Source organism: Protopterus annectens, chromosome 7.part1 (assembly GCF_019279795.1).
Source record: "Protopterus annectens isolate FY-2018-M chromosome 7.part1, PAN1.0, whole genome shotgun sequence".
NCBI lineage: Eukaryota > Metazoa > Chordata > Ceratodontiformes > Protopteridae > Protopterus > Protopterus annectens.
In genome coordinates this window covers 344,479,281-344,501,767 of record NC_056740.1, presented here as the reverse complement: position 1 = coordinate 344,501,767, position 22,487 = coordinate 344,479,281, and the positions used below count along the sequence as shown (strand labels likewise).

At 41.2% G+C, this 22,487-nt stretch overlaps 1 protein-coding gene across 1 annotated transcript in view; it reads left to right on the top strand.

Annotated features, from left to right (window-relative positions):
- DNAH12 (dynein axonemal heavy chain 12) overlaps positions 1-22,487 on the top strand; it is a 4,520,724-nt gene that overhangs the window by 1,614,829 nt on the left and 2,883,408 nt on the right. The window contains exons 18-19 of the mRNA XM_044078497.1: positions 7,775-7,896; positions 7,988-8,270. Of these exons, the coding sequence (XP_043934432.1) occupies positions 7,775-7,896; positions 7,988-8,270 (405 nt within the window). The remainder of the gene's footprint in view (positions 1-7,774; positions 7,897-7,987; positions 8,271-22,487) is intronic.

The following is a 22,487-nucleotide window of genomic DNA, read 5'->3' as shown; positions in this document are numbered from 1 at the left end:
TACAGCGGAGTTATAACATCCTTAGACCTGGATGTGATGCCCATACTTATGAGATGCACAATGTAGAAAGTTTTCCTTACCACTGTGGAAACTTGGTTGGTTGAAGCTCAGATTGCTAGCTGCCCATTTTCCCGGATCTCACACCACTGGGTTTGAACTTGGGGGGGGAGGGTGATGTCAGTATTGTAATAAGCGGGGAATTCCACTTTGCCAAAAGGGATAATAATGCACTTTTTTATGTTTAGTTTTAGACATAGGCTTTGTATCAGTCATTTGTCTGTTAGTTTCTGCTGTAATATGTTAACATCACTGGGGGACGCCATGATTTCACCCAATTTGTCATCATCAGCAAACTTCATAAGCCAAAGGCTGTCTAGTTACCCTGGACCTCCGAGAAATAGATTCCAAACAGTAAAGTGCCCAGCAAAAATCCTTGTATTACACCATTGGAAACAGGTCTACTGGTAGAGGTGGAGTCACCAACTTTGATAGTATGTGTTCTGTCGCTGAGCCAATTGGCTACCCATCTAGTGACATAAGTGTTAATCCCAGCTGAGAGAGTTTCTCAATGATACCTGAGTGGGGGATTGTTTCAAAAGCCTTGGCTAGGTCAAGATAGGCAGTATGCACTGTCTTGCCTTCATTCAGGACTTTGGTGACTTTCTTGAAGAATTCTACTAGGTTTAATAAGCATGCTCTACCCTTAACAAAGCCAAACTGGGCTTTGTAAAGAGTTTGAAGATCCCCTATGTCCTTGTTGATAAGGTCCATGGTGATTCTTTCCTTGGCCTTGCAGATGAAACTGGTTAGACTTGTGGGTTTATAGTTCACAGGGTCAGTTGATGGCCCCTCCTTTCTGCAAGTGGATTACTGTTGCTGTTCTCCACTGTGCTGGAACAAAGCCAGTTCTCAGGCTATGGTTAAAGAGAACACAAAGTGTGCCTGCTAGGTCCTGTTTTAGATTGCTTATTAAACAGCCTGGGATGTTATCTGGTCCCACTGAGGCTGTGTTTTTGGCCATGGAGCACACAAATAGGACCTATCTCTAGAGATACTATGCAGAGGACTGGTGTCAGGTATGCTTTGAGGTATGGCTGGTGGGGACAGTGGGGTGACATTTGCTCCAAATCTGTAAGGTAGTAGGTTGACAATTTCCTCCGGTACAGTATGAATGGTACCATCTCCTGCAAGTTAGGCACATAGCTTGACATTCCCTTTCAGATTTCAGGTGTAGTTAAAGAATGCCTAATGTTAAGTTGTCTATCTCCATCATTCTCTTGGGGATGGGGTTGGTCCACCTCGCCCGACTGCCGACCACCTAAAAAAGCTTAGAGTTGTTGGTTCCCTCTCCCCCTCCCCTCCCCTCCCACAATGCTAGGCTAGAGTTACACCCCTCGATCACTTTTGTTTAGGTTGCAGCTGTCTGGTTGGTTGCTGGTTGAGGTTCTTCTTCTCTGTTAGCTTTTTCTTCTTTTAGTTTTTTTTTTTCCCCTTTTTTAGTTAAGATCTTCCTAGATTAGTGTGACTCAATTTTTCCGTTTTTTTTAAAGAACCTTTTTACTTTTCTTCCTAAAGTTCCTTCCTTTCTTCCTTTAGTAGTGTGTCCCTTTCCTTTACTTGTTTTTTACTTTATTTTTTTTATATTTTTTCTAATTATTATTTTTTTGAAGGCCTCATTGATCCTCATTGCTCCTTACCGCCTCGACAAGTGTGGTTCCCTTTCTCATCATTTTTTTTTTGGAGGCGACCGTGGAATTCGGACCTAGTTCCAGATCTTTTGATCCACCAGTCGGGGTCAGTTTCGGCCCTCCCTCCCCTCTCTCCCTCACCCTCCAGTTGACAACTAACATGGAACGTTATGGTAAGAACATAACTTCTATTTAACACTCAGACTTGTTTATATTCTCTAATACCTCACTCTATTCTATTTTTAAATGACTCCTACCCATCTTGTATACCACTGCTCTATCTGGAAAGTCTCAGTACCAAGCTTTTAAATTTAATGTTTGTGAATATTAATACAGCTTTTATTATACTGACTATTATACTATGTATTCACTGAAATGGTATTATAAAATGTATTATTATAAATATTGATTGCATCACATATACCTTGGAACTTTTCTCCCTGGGTCTTCACTGAAAAAGGGCACCTGTGCCCACTCAGACTTTTTTTTGGTAAAAATGTCAATAAATAAAATAAATATTGGGTCTGGCTTAGGCTTTAAGTAAGGCTCTTGATCCTTCTTGTAAAGAAGTTTCTGGTAAAAGAAAGTGGGATACCTCCTTTCCTGAAGAGATACAAGATTCTAAATCTGTACATGAGGGTGAAGAGACAGATACATGGTTTTCTTCTCAGATTTCTGATTGAGGAGAGGTTAGTTTCTGACTCTTCCTGAGGAGAGTTCTGTTTCTCTGAAACTATTTATAGAATGTGCCAGTGTTTTCAGTGGGCAAAACCTGAGGTTTCTCAGATCCTCAGAAAATACTTTGAGCTTTTGCAGAAGGAATTTCCAGAACTTGCATCCATTCCTGTAGTTCTGTCAGCTTTGAAGGATTTGCCTATCACTGCCTGCAATTTTCCTGACAGTCAGACAGCTGCCCCTAAAGAGGCAGACAGGATATATAAAGTTCCTCAATATTTTAAGTTGCTATAATGTTTTCTCAAACTTGGTCCAGCAGCTGTAGCTTTAGTTATTTTTCTTCTGCTAAACATTTAGTTAATTCCAATCCTCTGTATGATAAGGATGGGAAGATTGTTGATAAGCATGGGAAGATTGTTGATAAGCATGGGAAGAAAGTGTATACTTCTGCAACTTTGATTTTCAGAATTTTGAATTGTCAAGCTGATATGTTAAGGTTTGTTCTGACCAATTGTGAAAGCATGAGGAATGTTTTATATGCAGTTTCATCTTGTGAGGAAAAATCTGTTATAAATAATTTAATTTATTCTGTTGTTCAAGTCACTACTCATTGTTTGCAGTGTGTGTATGACTCTGTTGATACTTATTCAAGGGCTATGACCACTGGTACTGTTTTGAGGAGGTTTGTATGGCTTCATTCTCGGAACTTTGGAAATTATGTTAAAAATGAGATTTTAAATTCTCTTTTGTATAGCTATTTAGTTTTTGGCCCTTCTGCTGCATAAGTGATCAAAATTCATGATGAAAGGGGTAAGCTGATGCAGAGAATCTCTAAGGATTTTCAGCTGTCCATTTCCAAGTTATTCTCTAACTCCTTACCCAGTTTTGATAAGAAACAGAATAAACAGTTTCAATAAACTACAGGTAAACCAAAAAAAATGGCAAGTGGTTTCCAAGAAAAATTCTGGAAACTCCCAAAACCAAGGACAGTCCAAAAAGTCAGAATGACTTGTTTATCTTTTCGGCTTTTCCTGATTATGGGTCGCCACAGCGGAACTCTGGTCCTGTAATGATTGGCAGTCAATATTTGTGGTGCCAAGTTGCCAGCCCGCCCAACTTTCAGCAAAGTCACGCCCATTCACACATGTCTTTCGGAGGCCACTCAACCGCGGGGAGGATATGCAGACTCAACACAGAAAGGCACTCCAGACAAGAATCGAACAAGAGAACCTCTTGCTGTGAGGCAACAACACTAACTATGGGAATTTGCCCCCCCCCCACAACCTTGGCAGTCCCTTTTGTTCTTCCAGAAAATCTGAATCTCCACTTTTCTCTTTTGCAATAGATAGTTTCAGACAAATGGGGTATGTAGTTCTTTCATCAAAATTGCAGATGGCAGTGGGAGGAAATTCCTCCTTTCCAGGGGATATTTCCTCATCTTCCAGACCAGACTCTTGTTTCCACTTGTTCTTCATCACATGTAGTCCCAGGGAGTGATAGCACTAGTTCCCCCTTCCCAGGTGGGAAAGTGGTTTTATTCAAGATGTTTTTAGTGTCAAAGAAAGAACATGCTTAGAGGTCAGTTATGGATATTTCTTTCCTAATTTCTTTTGTGATAGTGCCCAAATTCAAAATTATGCCACTTAACCTATTATCCTTTCTTGCTCATTCAAGTTTCTTGTAACATTAGATTTAAAAGATGCTTTCACATTCCTATTCCTCTAGCCGTCAGGTGTTTCTTAAGGTTTTGTGTGTCTGGATCACATTATCAGTTCTTTGCCTTCAACCTTTGGATTACCCACTGCACCACAAGTATTCACAAAGTGTCTAGCTCCAGTTATAGCTCATTGCAGGCTACAGGGTATCCACATTTTTCCATATTTAGATAACTTGCTTATTTTTGCACAGTCATTTTCAAAGTGTTAGAATCTCTGTCTTGGGTGAGAGACTCTTACATAAGTTGGGATTCCTAGAGAACATTCAAAAGTCTTTCTTAACCCCTTCTCAGAGGATTGTATTTCTGGGGTGTCATCTAGACAGCACAGTTCAAAGAGCTTTCTTCCACAGGAAAAATTTATCTATATCTAGATCTATTTCTTGTGTTTTCCACTCAGACTTCAGCCACTGCAATTGAATTCCTCTGAATTTTGGGTGTCATGGCCTCTGTTGTTCTCGTGATACCCCTGTCAAGACGCCACATGAGAAAGATACATTGGTATATGAAGTCTGTTTGGTCCCGTCTCCAACATCCCTCGTCTTTTCAGATCCCACTGCTGGGGTTTGTCAAAAGGAAAATCACTTGGCAGAGACAAAAGATATACCTAAATCCAGATCTCCTTTTCTCCCTCCCTGCTCCAAAGCAGTCAGTCAGCACAGAAGCCTGTCTTTGCTTGAAGAGCAGTTTCATGAAGGATAAAAGTGGATGGTTGTAGAATACCAAGGACAGACACAAGAACATAAATATAAAGTAGATGTTTGCCCTGGTCAAAGCACTCAACTATCTGAAACATCTTTGGTACCCGTGACCTCAAGTTGTAAAAGATGATATCACAGTCATGTGGTGCTTTAGTAAGCAAGAGGGAACCAGGTTGTACCCCCTCTGCAGACTAGCTCATATAGCTTCACAACACAGTCTCACTCCAGGCTTCCTACACACCATAAGAACAACACTGTGGCAGACAAGCTAAGCAGAACAAGGGCAGACCCTCACAAATGGAATCTAGATCAGGGGATCTTCCAAGATTTGATCTATCTGTGCAGAGTTCCTCGAGTAGACCTCTGTCAAATTTCTGCACCAGGACTCCATGTAAGATGGCCTGGAAGACAGATACCATTTCTTTTTCTTGGACAAGAATGTTCCTGAATGCTTAAAGCCTTTCCACTAATATCCAAGGTACTCCTGAAGATTCAGATAGAGTCCCCCCAAGATCATTATGGTGACTACCTTCTGGCCTAAGCAACCATGGTTCTCCCTTCTTTTGCAAATGGCCAGGGGCAATTACCACAAATTTCCTTAGACTGCATCTACTCACAGATGAACAGGTTTGATATACTGCAAAATCAATCAACTTCAACTGCACTCCTGGATTATAGGGTCTTAATTCCCTTTAGGCACCTGTTTACTGAGGATATGCTGCAGGTACTAAAGCAGGCATCAAATATTAACAAATGGAAAAAGCTTTCCTGTTGGTGCCAGCAATGTAATCAGCACCCATTCAGGCCTAGTGCCTCTCTGGTTTGACAATATTTGTATGAGTTACTTTCCTATGACCAGTCATATTCCTCAGCATATCTGCCCATGGATCCTTCTCTTTTAATAGATTCTCATGACAAAATATTTTTGAAAGGGGTTTTGGATAAGATGCCTCCAAGAAAAGAGGTGGACACTCCTTTGGTTTTTAAATTTGTGTTCGAGAAGCTTGCTTCATTTGAACCAGCGACCTGGCTGACTCTTAACATGAAAAACAGTTTTACTGATTACTCTGATCTTTGCAAGAAGAGTGTCTGAGTTGTAAGCTCTTATGGTGTATCAGTATTATCTCATTTCCCATAGGGAGAGGGTTTCTTTAAGAAAAATTCCTTCTTTTATGCCTAAAGTGGTATCCAAGTTTACCTTAAGCCAAACTGTCTATCTCTTTCCTGAGCCCAAACATAAAGGAGAAAGGATACTCCATACCTTGCATGTCCATAGAAAACTCAGGTGCTATTTTAACATAAGTAAATCTTTCAGATCTTTGGATCAGTTGTTCATTTCTTGTGAAGGTAGAAAGAAGGGACAACCTGTGGCAAAACAGACTGTTTTCAAAATGGTTGTCTAAGGCTATTACCTTTTATAGTTTCCTAGGTTCATAGGTATATGCTAGGCTATCAGCCCCCAGAGCCTTTTTAAATTTAGCCATGCAACCCAACCCAATTGTATCCCAATGTATCATGGGTGTTTATTCGGAGGGGTATGTTAGTTAGGAACCTTCTAGAGGTTATGTGTGTAGAATATGTTAGTTTGTTATACTCAACACAAGAAAATTATTCAATGCAGGGTCAACTCTACCAGGGCCTTGGCTTCACCTATGGCCTTTTGGAAAGGGTTGGATTCCAGAAGTATTCTAGAAGCTGCAACCTTGCCCTCTGTACATACTTTTACAAAGCACAATAAGCTTGATTACTTCTCCAAGACTAGATCCAGCTTTGGAAGAAGCATTCTCCAGGGGTTCCTGGACTCTTCTTCCACTTCGCAAGTGTAGTAAGCTACAGTAATCTACCCATATAGCTAAGGCTACTGCAGCAGGGATCGATGTAATGAACATGGTACAGTTGTGCAAGTAAACGTATCATAACAGTAGATGTTTGATCACTGCCCCAGTAGGTGTTCAAATGATCATTGCCTCAGTAGCCTTTCCATCCCTTCATCAACTGTATTTTGGGTTGTGGTTTATGGCAGGGTGTGGTTATTTATTTTTTGTTCTTCATAGTATGTCCTTTCAGGGCTTAGCCTCCCTCTCTTGATTGATAGGAAAGCTCTGAAAGGCCTGGTGCCCAAACTTGTCTTTTAGCCAGCTCAGCTCAAGCTGCAAGACGGCTTGGGCATGTGGAAGGTACCCTGAGGCTTTGGAAGCTATCCACTGTTATATCCTTGGCAGGATATAACCTGTATAGCTAAGGTTACTGCAGAAGTGATCATCTGAACATCTGCTGTTATGGTAAGCTTACTTACACAACTGTACTTTCCCTGATGCCCTGGCCAAATTTCCCCTCCTACTATAAATACCACTTCTGGTCTCCCCTGAAAAGAGACTACTAACCTAGTGGGATGAACCTTGTCAACATAGATAAATATATATATATGTGTGTGTGTGTGTGTGTGTGTGTGTGTGTGTGTGTGTGTATAGCTATATTTAGCTATATTTGAATTTAGATATTTTGTTGACATTTTGTTTTTAGATGTTATTGAGTTTAGATTATTTAAGTAGATCCATATATATATATATATATATATATATATATATATATATATATATATATATATATATTAAATAACTGAGTGCTCTATTCTTCCAGGTTTTTTACATTCCTGGTTTGATTCTGCACATTGTATCAATTAATAAGGATCCACCTATATATATATATATATATATATATATATATATATATATATATGTGTGTGTATGTATATATATATATATATATATATATATATATATATATATATATGTGTGTGTGTGTGTGTGTATATGTATATATATATATATATATATATATATATATATATATATATATATATATATATATATATATATTGGTTCTAGGTATATGTTTGTATCTATTTTTTGTGTAAAATTTCAGTGTCACATTATGTTGCCTTCCTTTTTAAAGCTTTCTACAGGTTTAACTAAAGATATACATTTTTATTTTAGGTTCTGGCTGCAACTTCCTTGACGGGATTATTAGAAAAGCTCCAGGACTGTAATATCCTATTAGATAAAATCATGAAAGGACTGAATGCTTACTTAGAGAAGAAGAGGCTGTTCTTTCCACGGTACTAGTCATATGAAGTATAAATGTAGAAGTAGATGGCATATATAAGCTGCAGGACCCCACATTTAACACATTTCTCCTTACTGCTTTAGCTTCTTTTTCCTGTCTAATGATGAGATGCTTGAAATCCTGTCTGAGACCAAGGATCCACTAAGAGTGCAGCCTCACTTGAAGAAATGCTTTGAAGGCATTGCAAAACTGGAGTTCCTTCCAAACATGGATATCAAAGCAATGTACAGCAGTGAGGGTGAACAGGTTGAACTTATTCAGCTAATTTCTACTTCAGAAGCTCGAGGTGCTGTTGAGAAGTGGCTGGTGCAGGTGGAAGATGTAATGCTTCGCAGTGTGAGAGATGTCATTAATCAGTCACGAATGGTATGTTTTTTAACGTTTTTAAAATCATTTATAATTAGATTGCTATCCTGCCAGCTGCAGAGTTGCAGAACCTGGTTTACCACAATTCTATACAAACCACTTCTGTTTCTGTTAAGTTTGCATTGTTTTTATATTCTTTGTAGTATTTTTGAAGATTTCCTATATAATACTGCATTCTTTCATGGAATGATAATTTAATAACATTTTTGGATATTTATGCCAGTTAAAGCCTTTGCAATTGATGACCATTTTGTAACACCAAGATAGAATAACACTCACCACATATATAGGTGAACTCAACATGATCAGAACTGATGTTATTAGCCTGCTCTGTGCCAAAGAATAAGATCATATCCCAGCAGACGCAAGTTCAATTAATGGGTCAGGGACTGGAAAAAGGGCAGGAGAGAATGGGAAATAAGAGGTATATCTCCCTAGTCTTTGGACAAGGGTGTGATGGTTCCCTGACAATATCAGTGCCATTACAGTGTTAGGGCAGAAGAATGGACCATAGAAAGCAGTATGCTGATTCAGGAAGGATAGGCTTTGTGGCTTGCCAAGCCATATGCAATACTCCATGTCCTCACATGTGAAGACATATGCATGTGAAGGTATAATGAGGTATAGGAAGTCCCTGTGTTGATGCATGTGTGCATATCACCACCAGCGTAGGGGGTTAGGGATTAGTACTAATGCCCTCAGTTGTCAGGATACTGGTAAGGGCACAAGCAACCCTATGGTTGCTTAAATGATGGCTTCCATGGGGTGGAACTCACCCCTGTATGGTACTCAGTGCATGTCTCGTGGAGATGGGGGGGTTGGATGGGCTTATCCCGATAGAGTAGTGTTTGATGTTTGGCACCCATGGGGTCAAAAATGATAAAGAAAAAAAGAAACATGCTGTTGAGTGTCCTCCTTCACATTGGACTGCTAGACCCTGGTTAAATTATTCATTGATTAGAAAAAATAACTGCCGCAGTCTAAAATATAAAGTCATTCTTTCCTTAAAAATGTTTGTAAGTGTATTAAATAGTTTATTATTTTCCTTCAAAGTTTTTCTTTAGCCATATTGTCTTCTATAATATACACTCTGAATTTTTATTTTTTTCCATTGAAACTGAGAATCCTTTCTCCGCAGTCATTTTTCATAACATACCCTCTGTATTTGGTACTTCTAACCATATAGCTTGGTTTCAGGCAACGTATGGATAAAGGCATTCTGGGAAGGGTAAGCTTTCTGGCAGGGAATAGAAGTGATTGCAGTTGCATGTTTTTTCATATGTGAGAGAATTAATTACTTAAGATGACAAACTGGAATTACATTAAAGTTTTATCATTCATTCATTCCCCACCCCCTAAAGAGGGCATATAGTGGCATGAAGTCCAGCTACATTTTATCTGCCTTTAGGTTGGTAGCAATTTAGCATGCAACTTTAGTAGTAAGGTATAATAAACACATGATCAAATGTCTCATCCTCCACACATTTAGAAATGCTGATGTCATTCTTCAAAGATACCTCTTGCAAAAGATTGTAACATACACATGATACATTTAGCAAAATGAATGTATTTACTTGAAATCTCCATCAGTATTACTCAACAGGTACTTATACAGCTGTGGTCACTTGCTGACAGTGGCATGTTTAAACTGATATACTCTTGTTCTGAAATTGTCTTGACTTAAGACTTTTGATGTTGTAGACCAATTTTGTGCTGTTTTACGGGTTTCTAGTAAGTGATGTCTAGAACAGTGAAATACCATGATTTCACAGGTTAATAGATGGCACAAAAGACATAGGCTGGATTCAATAAAGCCTACATGATGTGTAGAGCTGTACAGACACAGTAAACATTGTGACATGCTAATTACAGTATAAGCAGCTGAACTATATGCTAATTAACCAATCCAAGATGGAACAGCTATTCAACAAGCTTTAAAGCAGTCATGTAGACTCAGTATATGTTTTTCCTGTGAATTCCAAAATCTATTGGACTACAGCCACTGAAACTTCTGTACACAGAAACAATGTTAGGGGCTGCTGTTGCTCTTATATATGTGTATGTGCAACAAGCCCAAGTCTATGCTGCTGCTACTGCTAATAGACCTCATCCAAGAAGGAGAATGGTAATAGAACTACTGTGCCAGTAGGCAAAAGTAATCCAAAACATGTAGATATAAAAAAATAAAAAACAGTCACAGTTTAATGGAATAAAATAAAGTCCAAACAACTAAGCGCTTTCGCCTTTACATATTTGTAGGCTTCTTCAGAGTTGTGTGAATTAAACACAAATCTTCATTTAAATACCTTCCGCTAGTGTTGTAACGAACCAGTCAGCATACCTAGTGTAATTGGTTACATTTCAAGAACTTTCTACTTAGTAAAGTTACAGTGGAGATGTTTAAATTCATGACAAAAGTATGTTTATGTACAACCATAAAAACAACATTCACCTGAAAATAAAATAGAATAAAATATTCTAACCTAGTATCTCTATGTTTTGATGACTTCTTCAGAGAAATGTAGATATTAAAAATGTTTTTCAGACCAAATAAAGGCTTAAAATGTGTTGTTAGCCAATTTCTTTGAATACGTATCTGAACATTCAAACCTGATTTGTTATCTGTTTTAAAATGGGTAATAGTGTAATACTCTCATTGAGCCCTGGCAAAACAGTGGCATTCAACCTAATTTTCCATTTCAACTCCCTCACTTCTACTTCTAATCTATTGTTCTACAGTACAATGCTCAATCATTTAACATTTGTTCAGTTGTCAAGAGGTGTTGGGAGATTTGTTTAGAAAAGGAAACAAAAGAATTATTGGGTAAAAAACCCCGAATAGTATACAGTAGGGATAAAAACATTAAAAATGTTTTAGAAAGTTACCCCAAATCCAACACAACAGGGGGATATAAATCATGTATGATAAAATGTGGTACTTGCAAATATTGTAGATTTATCAATGATGGCCTTTATGTGTCTGTGGGTAATTATAGATATTCCATCAAATGCCCTGGTAGATGTAATTGTAATACAGCTAAGTTAGACTATCTAGCTACGTGCACATCTTGTGCATCTTTCTACGTTGGAAAAACTGTACGTAGAGTTAAAGATAGATTTAGTAAGCATCTCAGGGCAATTAAAAATAAAGACTCACACAATGCTTTATTTATACATAGTATAAAATGTGTCAACTTCAAGAAATGTATCTTTTTTGTGACTGACAAAGTTCCAAATGATGAAAAGGGTGGTGACAGTAGATTAGAAGTAGAAGTGAGGGAGTTGAAATGGCAAATTAGGTTGAATTCCACTGTTTTGCCAGGGCTCAATGAGAGTATTACACTATTACCAATTTTAAAACAGACAGCAAATCAGGTTTGAATGTTCAGATATGTATTCAAAGAAATTGGCTAACAACACATTTTAAGCCTTTATTTGTTGTGAAAAATATTTTTAACATCTACATTTCTCTGAAGAAGTCATAAAAACAGAGAAACTAGGTTAGAATATTTTATTCTATTTTATTTTTCAGGTGAATGTTGTTTTTATGGTTGCACATAAACATACTTTTGTCATTTAAACATCTCCACTGTAACTTTAATAATTAGAAAATTCTTGAAATGTAACCAGTTACACTAGGTATGCTGATTGGTTCATTATAACACTAGAGGAAGGTATTAAAATGAAGGTTTGTGTTTAATTCAAACAACTCTGAAGAAGCCTACAAATATGTAAATGTGAAAGTGCTGAGTTGTTTGGAATTTATTTTATTCCATTACACTGTGACTAGCTTGTATGTGGTTGTGACCGTTGGGTGTTTATACTCCATTTAACTTTCTATGGTCTGCATGATGTGGAAATTGTAGGGTGCTACAGGGTGGATAGAAACATACTACAGAAACTCTGCAACCTCTTTTGTCCACAACTGAGAGCAAAGGCAAACCAAGAGGAACCAATACCGGTGGAGACTAAGGCATGTGTGGCACTTAGACATTTAGCTACAGGAACCTTTCAGAGGCCCTCAGGGGCTATGTTGGGGGTGTTACAGACATCATCCTCCAAGATCTTACATCAATTCTTGAATGCTATGCTACAACATGCCAGTGATTACATACAGTTTCTCCATACACCCTAAGACAGAGCAGCAACTGTGCAGGATTTCTACCCTGTAGCACACTTTCCTGAAGTCCTAGGTGTCAAAGAATGCATGCACATTGAAATCAAAGCACCACCTGGGAACAGGGAATGGTGTACATAAATAGAAAGGGCTTCCACTCCATTAACTGCCAGGTCATGTGTAATGCTAAGGGAATCATTCTGAATGTGTGTGCTGGCAACCCTGGCAATTACTGTGACTCATATCTGGCACAACTCCCATTTCTATCACAGGTTTTCCAGGGGTGATATGTATATAAGGTATGCTTTGGAGCAGTTGGCTGTTGGCAACCATCAGAAATGCACACCCACCTGCACAAGATCACTACAATGAGCACAGGCTCAAACAAGAAATATCATAGAGTGTGTGTTTGGGCTGCTGAAGTCATGGTTCCAATGCTTAGATACATCGGGGGAGCCCTGCAGTAAAATCCTTGTACCTGTGCTGAAATGTTCACTATCTGTGCCGTCCTTCACAATATTATTCTGAGAAAACAGCTGCAGTAGGAACACCAAAAGAAAGGGGAATACATCCCACCACCACTGGCAAGGTCACCACAGCCACACACAGGTGAGGAGCTAGAGGGGGAATCACCAGCTTATGTGGGTTTAGGCAGATGTAGGCATGCACAATATGCCCTTGTCTTGACCAAGAGGCAACGGGATATTACACATGTTCACCACCTAAGGGTTAAAACCTGCATACAGTAACATTGATGCCAGGCAACACTCATAACCATTACTTACCCATGTAATGGCTGTGAACTGCTAGCATCACACAGACACAGCCCCAAAGTAAAACACTTGTAACTGCTTGACTATCAAATTAACTGTTGAACATGGAATATGGCAATAAATGTCTAAGAACACAAAAGAATGGCAAGTCCTTGCATACTGTTACATGCTGATGTAACTAAGTATAAGATGTGTGATATAAGGTCATTGTATTTGTAAAATATCACACTCACACACAAACCAATGTTTAGTCCAAAACAAGGAATATCAATGGAGTACTGTATTGCTTACCACAGAAATGCCAGGAAGACTACAAAATTGCAAGAACAAAACTCTTGATACACAACTTCTGCTATGGCAACACACAAATAGTAGTTGGCTTCCCCATCCCCAAAACAATGGGAAAATGATAGTTCATACACTCCAAGGAACAACACATAATGCACTTATTATAAATGCTTTACACACGTCACAAAATGTGTACACATTCACAACACAAAAATCAATTGTATATGATTTCTAGCCACCTGTCACTGTGCTAAGCACTCCCCTGACAGTGTCTATAGGCCATCTTAGAAGCATAACACCCTTGTGTCACTGACAATATAAGCACTTTACATTTCCATGGAATAAGATAAAAGACAGTAAGTTAACCAGTTTTAACAATACCAAATGTAATGGCAGTTAATAAGGCTGTCTAGCTGTGAAAGTCAATGCATGCCAAAAGTCCCTGTCCCAGGAGTGATCTATAAGAAGTGCATACAGATTACAGTTTTATCTCCTATTAAAAATATATTAAGGTTTTCTGTATAACATGTTAACAAATTTAGCATGTACTTTAAAAATACAAGTATATCTTAGCAACATCAGAAGCCTTCTGTGCAGATAAATCAAAACGAATACCAATCTTCTGTGTGGTACAAATACACAAGTCACCTCACTTTCAAGTTACCTAGCTTTACAGTTACCTTCTTATGGTATAGATTCAGGCCTCTGAGCATGGTGAAGATGCAGATGATGTGTGAACTCATTAGAATTGTTAAATCCCAAACTTTTGGCTTTGTGTAGCAGATGTAAACATATTGTAGTCACTACTTCAGTGTTTGTTGCTAATGTATTGCAAATGTGTATGATTAGTGGGAGGGAGAAGGAATACACAACATTTCAGACTCCCTACCTGCAGTGGGTTTGTCAGCCAGGATACACTTACAAACTGTAGAATTGTAGCAAGCTTTAAAATGGAAGTGAACAGTGCATATGTCTCAGCTTTTGTGCACTAATAACCCAAATCTCCTTCCTTTAATGAAACCTGTATTTTACTGTCATGTAATATTATCATACATTTTAAGGACAATGATACAAAATGCCCTGTAGACTGCACGTGTGAAAGTACATCACACATAAGAGAAGTATGAACACAATATAAAGAGAAGACACAACTGCACTGGTGCAGACAATACTCATAAATGGTTGTGTAATAATTCATTCCACTAAATTTGTAAGCAACTTGTACAAATAACTGAGAAGAGTACAAGTGTTATATGTCTTTATAATACTGTGGTGGAAATGGGACTTGCTTATATGTACAATGATTTTCATTCCTGCTGCAAAGATGTTTCTGTGGCAAAGAGAGATAAGACCTTACTGTGTTTTATAGGCTCAGTAGTCTAAAAGTTTAAATCCAGAATTGTGTAAAAATCTGTAATGTGTGTTAAATTGTATTTTATAGTGGGCAGGATTCACGAAGGCTTGCACGGAGTCTAAGAGTAGTGTAAGACTCCATGCAGCCTTCGTGATCCAGGAACAGCCCAAAGTCCGTGTAAGAGACAAGCTAAAACGTCTCTTACACGGAGTGGGCGTGGATAAGCTAATCACCTCACTTGCAGCCAAATAGCATGCAAATGAGGATGATTAGCGATCCAGGAAGCCCAGAACAGCCCGTGTAAGAGCCGTTTTAGCTGCAGAAATATACTCAGTTGACAACTGAGTACATTTCTGCAAAAACCGCAATGGAGCCATGTCAGCTCCAAATAAAGGGTGCATATGTGTCAGGCAGCATGCCAATGGCCAAATATGTGGCCATTGGCAAGGTAACCTGATGCAAATATATTAAAAATATAATATAAGATGTTTAAACCCAGCGCAACCCCGCGCAAATGGGTTGCTCTGTATAAAACATAAAAATGAAGGTTATAAACCCACAAATGTGGGTTTTATGCAATACATGGAATTTCAATGCAGGGACCAGCAGACCAAAACAACATGGCCACCGTGTAGTGGTTGCTAAGGGGGGAAGCTGAGTCTAAGAGATGTAACTAAGCATTGGTAGGCAATCTGATGCAAATGAGTGTTAGGATACTGAATTCCACTGTCACATAGCAAATGAGCACAGTCTGAGTAGTGTAAGAGTTACAGAAGGGGGAGGAACAGAGTAGGAGATAGGTGACATCACAGGGGGGAATGGTAGAAAGAAATGCAGTTCATTGGAGGTCAGAGTTACATGACAGATGTCAGACAGATATCATGGAAAGAGGTGTGCCACTAGATAAGCATGAGAAAGTCAAGAAATGGAAGGTGTACACTGTTGCCTACACCAAAGTTTCTTGCTGGGCGTGCATGTGCACGTATGCTCACCATGAAGCGCGAGTAAGACAGTGTGCGCGCGTGTAAGGCTGACTGAGCATGTGGGAGCCTGTTGGTAGCTGTTTAACACTGTTTGCGCGGGTGTGCGTGCGTTTTAACCCGAATAAGCAGATTCCGAACTGTGTCAGCATGTGTGCGCGCGTGTAAGCCACTGTGAGCGTGTTTCTGCTGGTATACACGCTGCTCCCCCCTGAGGAAACAGAAAGGAAAAAGGAAGCAACATAATTAGTAGGAAGCTAGCAGGGAATACTGCTGGAGCTAGCAGGTGAAAACAATTAGAAGCAGGCAATTACACAGGCAGAAGAGTAGCTCAGCCCAACACTTAAAAATCTGCAAACAGCAGTGCAAGATGTTTCTCTCAAGAGACACTGCAAGACAGGAGTAAGCTATTAGAAGTGAAAACTGAAAAAGCTGAACTCAGAGCAGAAATGTTAGGGGCTGCCATAGCTGTCATAATGAGACATAGGCGACTTGCTGAGGGTGGTGACAATGCAGATGGTGCCAGACAACCCACAGTGAGGAGACGGAGAAGAGTGTACAGGCCCAGGCTCACCTACCACAGGTTACATGAGCTGGAGATAGTAGAGCGCTATAGAGTGGACAGAGACCTCCTGCAGCAAATAGTGGAGCTGTGCAGGCCACGCCTCACACACAGAACCAACAGAGGGGAACCCATCACAGTGGAAACCAAGGCATGTGTTGGCCAAAGAATACTAGCAACAGGTACCTTCTAGAGACCAACTGGTGATATGATGGGGATATCACAGGCATCAGCCTCCAGGGTATTGCACCAGTTCCTGGATGCCATGTCAGCACATGTCGGTGATCATGTATATTTCTCCATTGCCCGTGAGGTATTGGCCAACAATATGCGTCTCTTCCAGCAAATAGCGGAATACCCTGAGGTAGTGGGTGCAATAGACTGCATGCACATACGCATCAAAGCACCAGCCGGTGAGCGGGATAGGGCATACATCAACCGCATGGGCTTCCCCTCCATCAACTGCCAGGTCGTGTGTGATGCCTAGGGCATAATAATAAATGTGTGTGCTGGCTGTCCTGGGAGCTACCATGATTCCCACATCTGGCATTTGACGCAGCTGTACCAGACATTTGCCAATGGGGACATCCCGCACGGACACCTAGTGGGGGAAGCAGGTTATGCACTGGAGCCGTGGCTGAAGACACCCATCAGAAACGCACACACACCTGAACAGGAACGCCATAATGAGGCACACGCACAAACACGTAATGTAATAGAGCATGTGTTTGGGCTGCTCAAGTCACGGTTCCGGTGTCTGGACACATCTGGTGGAGCCTTGCAGTACACACCAACTACATGCACCCAAATTGTCATGGTATGTGCTATGCTACATAATATGATCTTGCGAAAACAGCTGCAGCAAGACCAGCATAGGGCCGGGCCAAACAGCCCCCCACCATTGCCAAGGCCATCACAGGCAGAGCGTGACTCGGAGGAGGAACAACCTGAGCCTGCCCCAGTAGGCAGAAGGAGGCATGCCCAGTATGCCCTGGCCTTGGCAAAGAGGCAATGCATAGCACATACACTGGCTCAGTAGGAACCCTGGGAATGATACCCCCTCTGACTCACTCAGATAATAACAATGATGCCTAAAATGACATGACCTGCTCACAAACATGTACAGGGAGTGTAATATGTGCATCTGACAGAGGCAGCCCTGCAGCACCACCTGAGGCATGAATGCCATGTGTTAAGTAATGTAACACCATGTACTATATGCACACCTGAAGACCCTGACTAACATCCTACCCTCACCAAGCATCATGCCACAATATGACAATGAGATGATCAAGTGCAATAATTGACTGAAGTATCGCAGCTAGTCAAAGGGGATCCAAAGTGTGCCAGCCTGGGATGACATGCTGAGCATGACATGATGCTCCACCTGCTAGGACTGGCGTGCACCTATCAGTGCAGGCCATATGGATACTGGCAAAGGCTGTTGTTACCCACAGTGTGCCCTGAATAGGTAAGGCTCAAAACACAAACCTACCTCCATAGGTATCAGAAGGGATAAGAATAAGATAAGGGATAAGTCGAAACAGCAAGATGCATGCAGTCTAAACTCACCCAGTATGGAGAATGTTGATATCTGTGCTGTAACAGAAAACTGAGTCAAGGCTCACAACAGCACCCTAACACTACCAGGTTACACCTCATACTGTGCTGTACAGCCTCAAAACATGGAACAAGCTACAAAAGGAGGGTGACTAGCAAGAATTGTCAAGGATAACCACACCCCCATGTTGGTACCACAACAAGAAGCAGCATGGACTAGCCATGGTCAAGTAACAGTGGCTAAAACTGCCCCCCAGTTTATAGCCTGCTACAGACTACTGTCCCAACACCAGGAACTGCACCTGACCTATGCTGGAATACATGAATATATCAAGTCCTCCAAACCACATTATATTGGGTGACTGAAAATACCCAGACATAGACTGGGAGCATTATACTAGCTCCAACACTGTAGGACAAAAGTTCATAGAATCCATAAACCAAAATGCCCAGGAAGAACGTACCACTCCCACAAGAGGGGTAAGCATACTGGATGTGATAATCAGCAACATGGGTACTGGATGGCAAGACGAGAAGTGTATTGCTCACTGGTAAAACCAGACCATAGAGTAATCACACTGGATATACAAATCCTGACCACAGTCCCTGGCCAGAAAACCACAGTGGAAAACATGTGTAAAGCAATATTTGCACTCCTCCAAACTGATGTGGAATCCATTAAAGGTCCTGTGCAGGTGCAAAATATGGGCCACACCTCAGAACCTGTAATACAGCCATTCCATGAACACTGCCAGGAATGCTTGGATTATGCAATCCTAAATTAAAGCAAGACACAATGCCATACACGCAGGCATCTGGCATGGTGGACACCAGCCATAACCAAACCATGCAAGAGAATGAGGAAGCTACTACATGATAGAGCAAACATAAACAATGAAGTAATCACTGATCAGTAGTATGGCAATAAAATCTGTCCACACATACAATCCACTAAGGCCAGCCACAACAAGTTGAATCTGTGAATCCTGAGGCAATGTTAAACCTGCCCCAAGTACACAGACAACCCCCAACTCCACCCAAGAAATACAAATATATGTGAGAGATGCAACCATCTATCCAAACTGGAGTCTGAGCTCCCTCAACTCAGTACTCCCAAAACTAGTCAGGAGGAGAAGGTAACCACACACACCACAAACAGAGTCCCTCATAGACCTATCACAACTGCAAACCAAAGACATAAACACAGGAAAAACATTCCCGGAGGCATAAATTACAAACAAACACAGCACACCAACAGAGGCCTCTAAAGCAGACACCCAATCAAACAACCTCCAAACATAGCACATGCAACACATAGTACACAAAGCTGGTGTGCCAAACAGTCACTGGCCAGAAGGAGAAACAACATGCCTGATACAGTTGTAATAGGTGACTCCATAGTCAGACACACTGCTGTCCCACACACCAGACTGAACAAGGGAAAGGGTACAGTAAGCTGCCTGTAGGCTGCCATAATACGCCGCATAACAGAAGTATGCAGGTCACTCCAAAGCAAGTAGAAATATGATGCAGTCATAGTCCATGCTGGTGTGAATGACCTGAGATGTACCTCCCTAGACTACATGAAAAGAGACATAGATGAGCTCTCTGATTATGTAGTCCAGGCCGGTATGACACTCACCGTTTGCAGCATCCTACCCTTACCAAGAATAATGCCACAGTACAAACACGGAATGATCAGTCATAGCAAGTGGCACACTTACTGGTGTCATTCCAAGGGGATCCAATGTCTGTCTGCTTGGGATGTCATGCTTGACAAGCCATGCAGCTGTTCCTGGGATGGCTTGCACCTGTTACCCCTGGGCGTCTGGATATTGGATAAGGCCTTTGCCACCTCCATAGAGCTTTTTGTAGGCAAGGCTGAAAAGACTAACCCACCACCTTAGAAAACATAAGTGTAAAGAAACATAAGGGTAATGCTGACCAATGCCAGATGTGTAAACCCCAATATGCATGCTCCCAAGGCCATCCCCAGTATGGAGAACATCGATGTCTGTGCAGTGACAGAAACCTGCTGCAAGCCTCCTGACAGCACACCAGCACTACCAGGTTATACCACATATCATGTGTCATGGCCCCAAAACCTGGAACAAAACATAAAAGGAGGGTGAGTATCCATATTCAGCACAGACACCCATACATCCAGGTAACTGACAATGCACAAGGCATTGGAGTCCATCCATGTGCAACTAACTGTAGGCAAGACTGCTGTACAGTCTGTAGCATGCTACAGACCACACTGTCACACACAGGAACCCCACCCAGCCGTCCTGAAGACACTGGACAGTATGAATGTCCCACCAAATACCAAACAAGGTACCACAAATTACCACATAGGTGGTAAACCATTATGTATGGAAGGAGTAATCAGGGACCTAGGGACACAAGTGGACAGTAACCTGTTATGTGACACTCACATTGCCAATGTGGCTAGGAAGACTGTCTACATTGGACACTGTATCATGAAAGGATTCACATCTATGTCAACAGAGGTCATTGTGCCCCTGTACTGTTCTCTTATCACACCCATAATCTAGTACAATGCCTCATATGGGATGTACCTTACCTGACACCTGCAGCAGTTAGAAAGACCTCAAAGGTACCTCAGCAAGAGGATAAAGGGTCTCAAATATATGTCATATGCTGCCTGGCTGTAGACACCCCAGCTGAATGCAGTCACATACTGCCTACACAGAGGCATTGCATGCCTGTTGTACAAGGCCATGCCCAACACAGGAGTAATGGACATGCTCCACCCCAGAAAACTCAAAGCCATCGGAGCTGTGAGAGTTGTCAACCTCAACAAATAATGAAATAGGATGTGCTGGAGGGACAGATACATAATCCAGAGGCTCCCCACACCCTGGACCAGAATCCCACTCCATGTTAGGCAGAGCCCCTCACTGACACTCTTCAACAGGAATCTTGCCAAGTGGATGGATGATTGTAGAGTTACACTGGGGGTCTTCACTGTGTCATGTCCAGACAGAGGCACAGCAAAGCAAATCATAAATGGCCATAATATTCACATAGCAAGGGGTGGCAAAAGCCACACACACTCTGGCTAGGCTAACAAATGCCCTAGGGTGGATAGCCTAGTATGAACCTATGAACCTATGAAGATACAAATTGTACAGGACACTAAGGATAATCCCAAGGCTTTCACAACTGATGGTAGGAACCATGTTGGGAATTCACAGATATGCTCTGAATCACACAAATATCACAAACAACATACCAAACACACACACATATTGCCAACATACATCCTGACAGGTGCAGTGCAACCCCCCCCCCCCAGAATGCAGACTATCTATCCCAGCAGACTGCTGGCCCCCTGACATTGCAGGTGCTGAGGTAACAGCCAGCATCTACAAAGCAAAACACACAGCAACAATGGTATGAGATGGTGTCCTGGGCTGAGTCCAACATGGACTCCAAGACGAATGGAATGCCAAATCACACTACTGCTCAATGTCAGCCTTACCACAGGATATGTACCCAAAGAGCAGTGTACAACAACAGTGGTCCTTCTCAACAAAGGTGTTGCCTGAATGGATACTGCAAACTACCACTCCAGAATCCTGAGAAGCTCGGTCTGCACAGCTATGGAAAGGATCAGCATGTACCGCAGACATAAAGATATTGGGGACCTACTGACACCAGACCCTACCCAGTGTGGCTTTCTTAAGTGCAGATCCTGCCCCTAAACATGTTTGACTCAATTGAAACAGTCATTAAGGTCATTGATGAGGGTAATGTGGTCCACACAGCGTAGCTGGACCTTGCAAAGGCATCTATACAATACCCTACGTGTTCATTATAGATATGCTCACCAGCTTAAATATAAACCCCTATGTCAGTAGAGGGGTTGCAAACCAGACCAAGGACAGAACAGACATGGTCAGACATGCTGCAGCCATGTCAGACTACAAACCAGATATAACTGGCATCCCACAAGGCTTGGTCCTGGGATCTCCCTCGTCTGGTATATATGTCCCATAGGTACAGGCAAACATGGAAGGACTGTGTCTGAACATGTTTGCAGAGGACTACAAACTGCTCACCATATATGATCCACCAGCTGACACAAGCATCCCACAAAAGGGCCACATAGAAACAGACAACTGGTGCCATAGCCATGTCAGCAAGCTAATTGCAGAAAAGTGTATAGTCAACCCCCGTGGATATACAGGTAGTGCCCACCAATTACCACATAGGTGTTAACCCATTACGTAGTTAACATGTAATGAGAGACCTGGGGACACAAGGTGATAGATATCCTGCATTGGACAAACATGTGCTGTAGTGTTTACAGAAACATACCATATACCCACCTAATCATGAAGGTTGTCAGACCTAGATAAGGGGAGGTCATTGTGGCTCTGCAGTCATCCTTCATCAGCGTTACAATTGACTACAATAGCCCCTGTGGGATGTACCTCAGCAGACACCTCCATCAACCGTAAAGTCCCCAACAGTACCTCACCAGGAGTATCAAAGAGCTTGCACAGATGCCATGTTTTTCCTGTGTTGCTGGTATCAATAAACATGCTGCACCT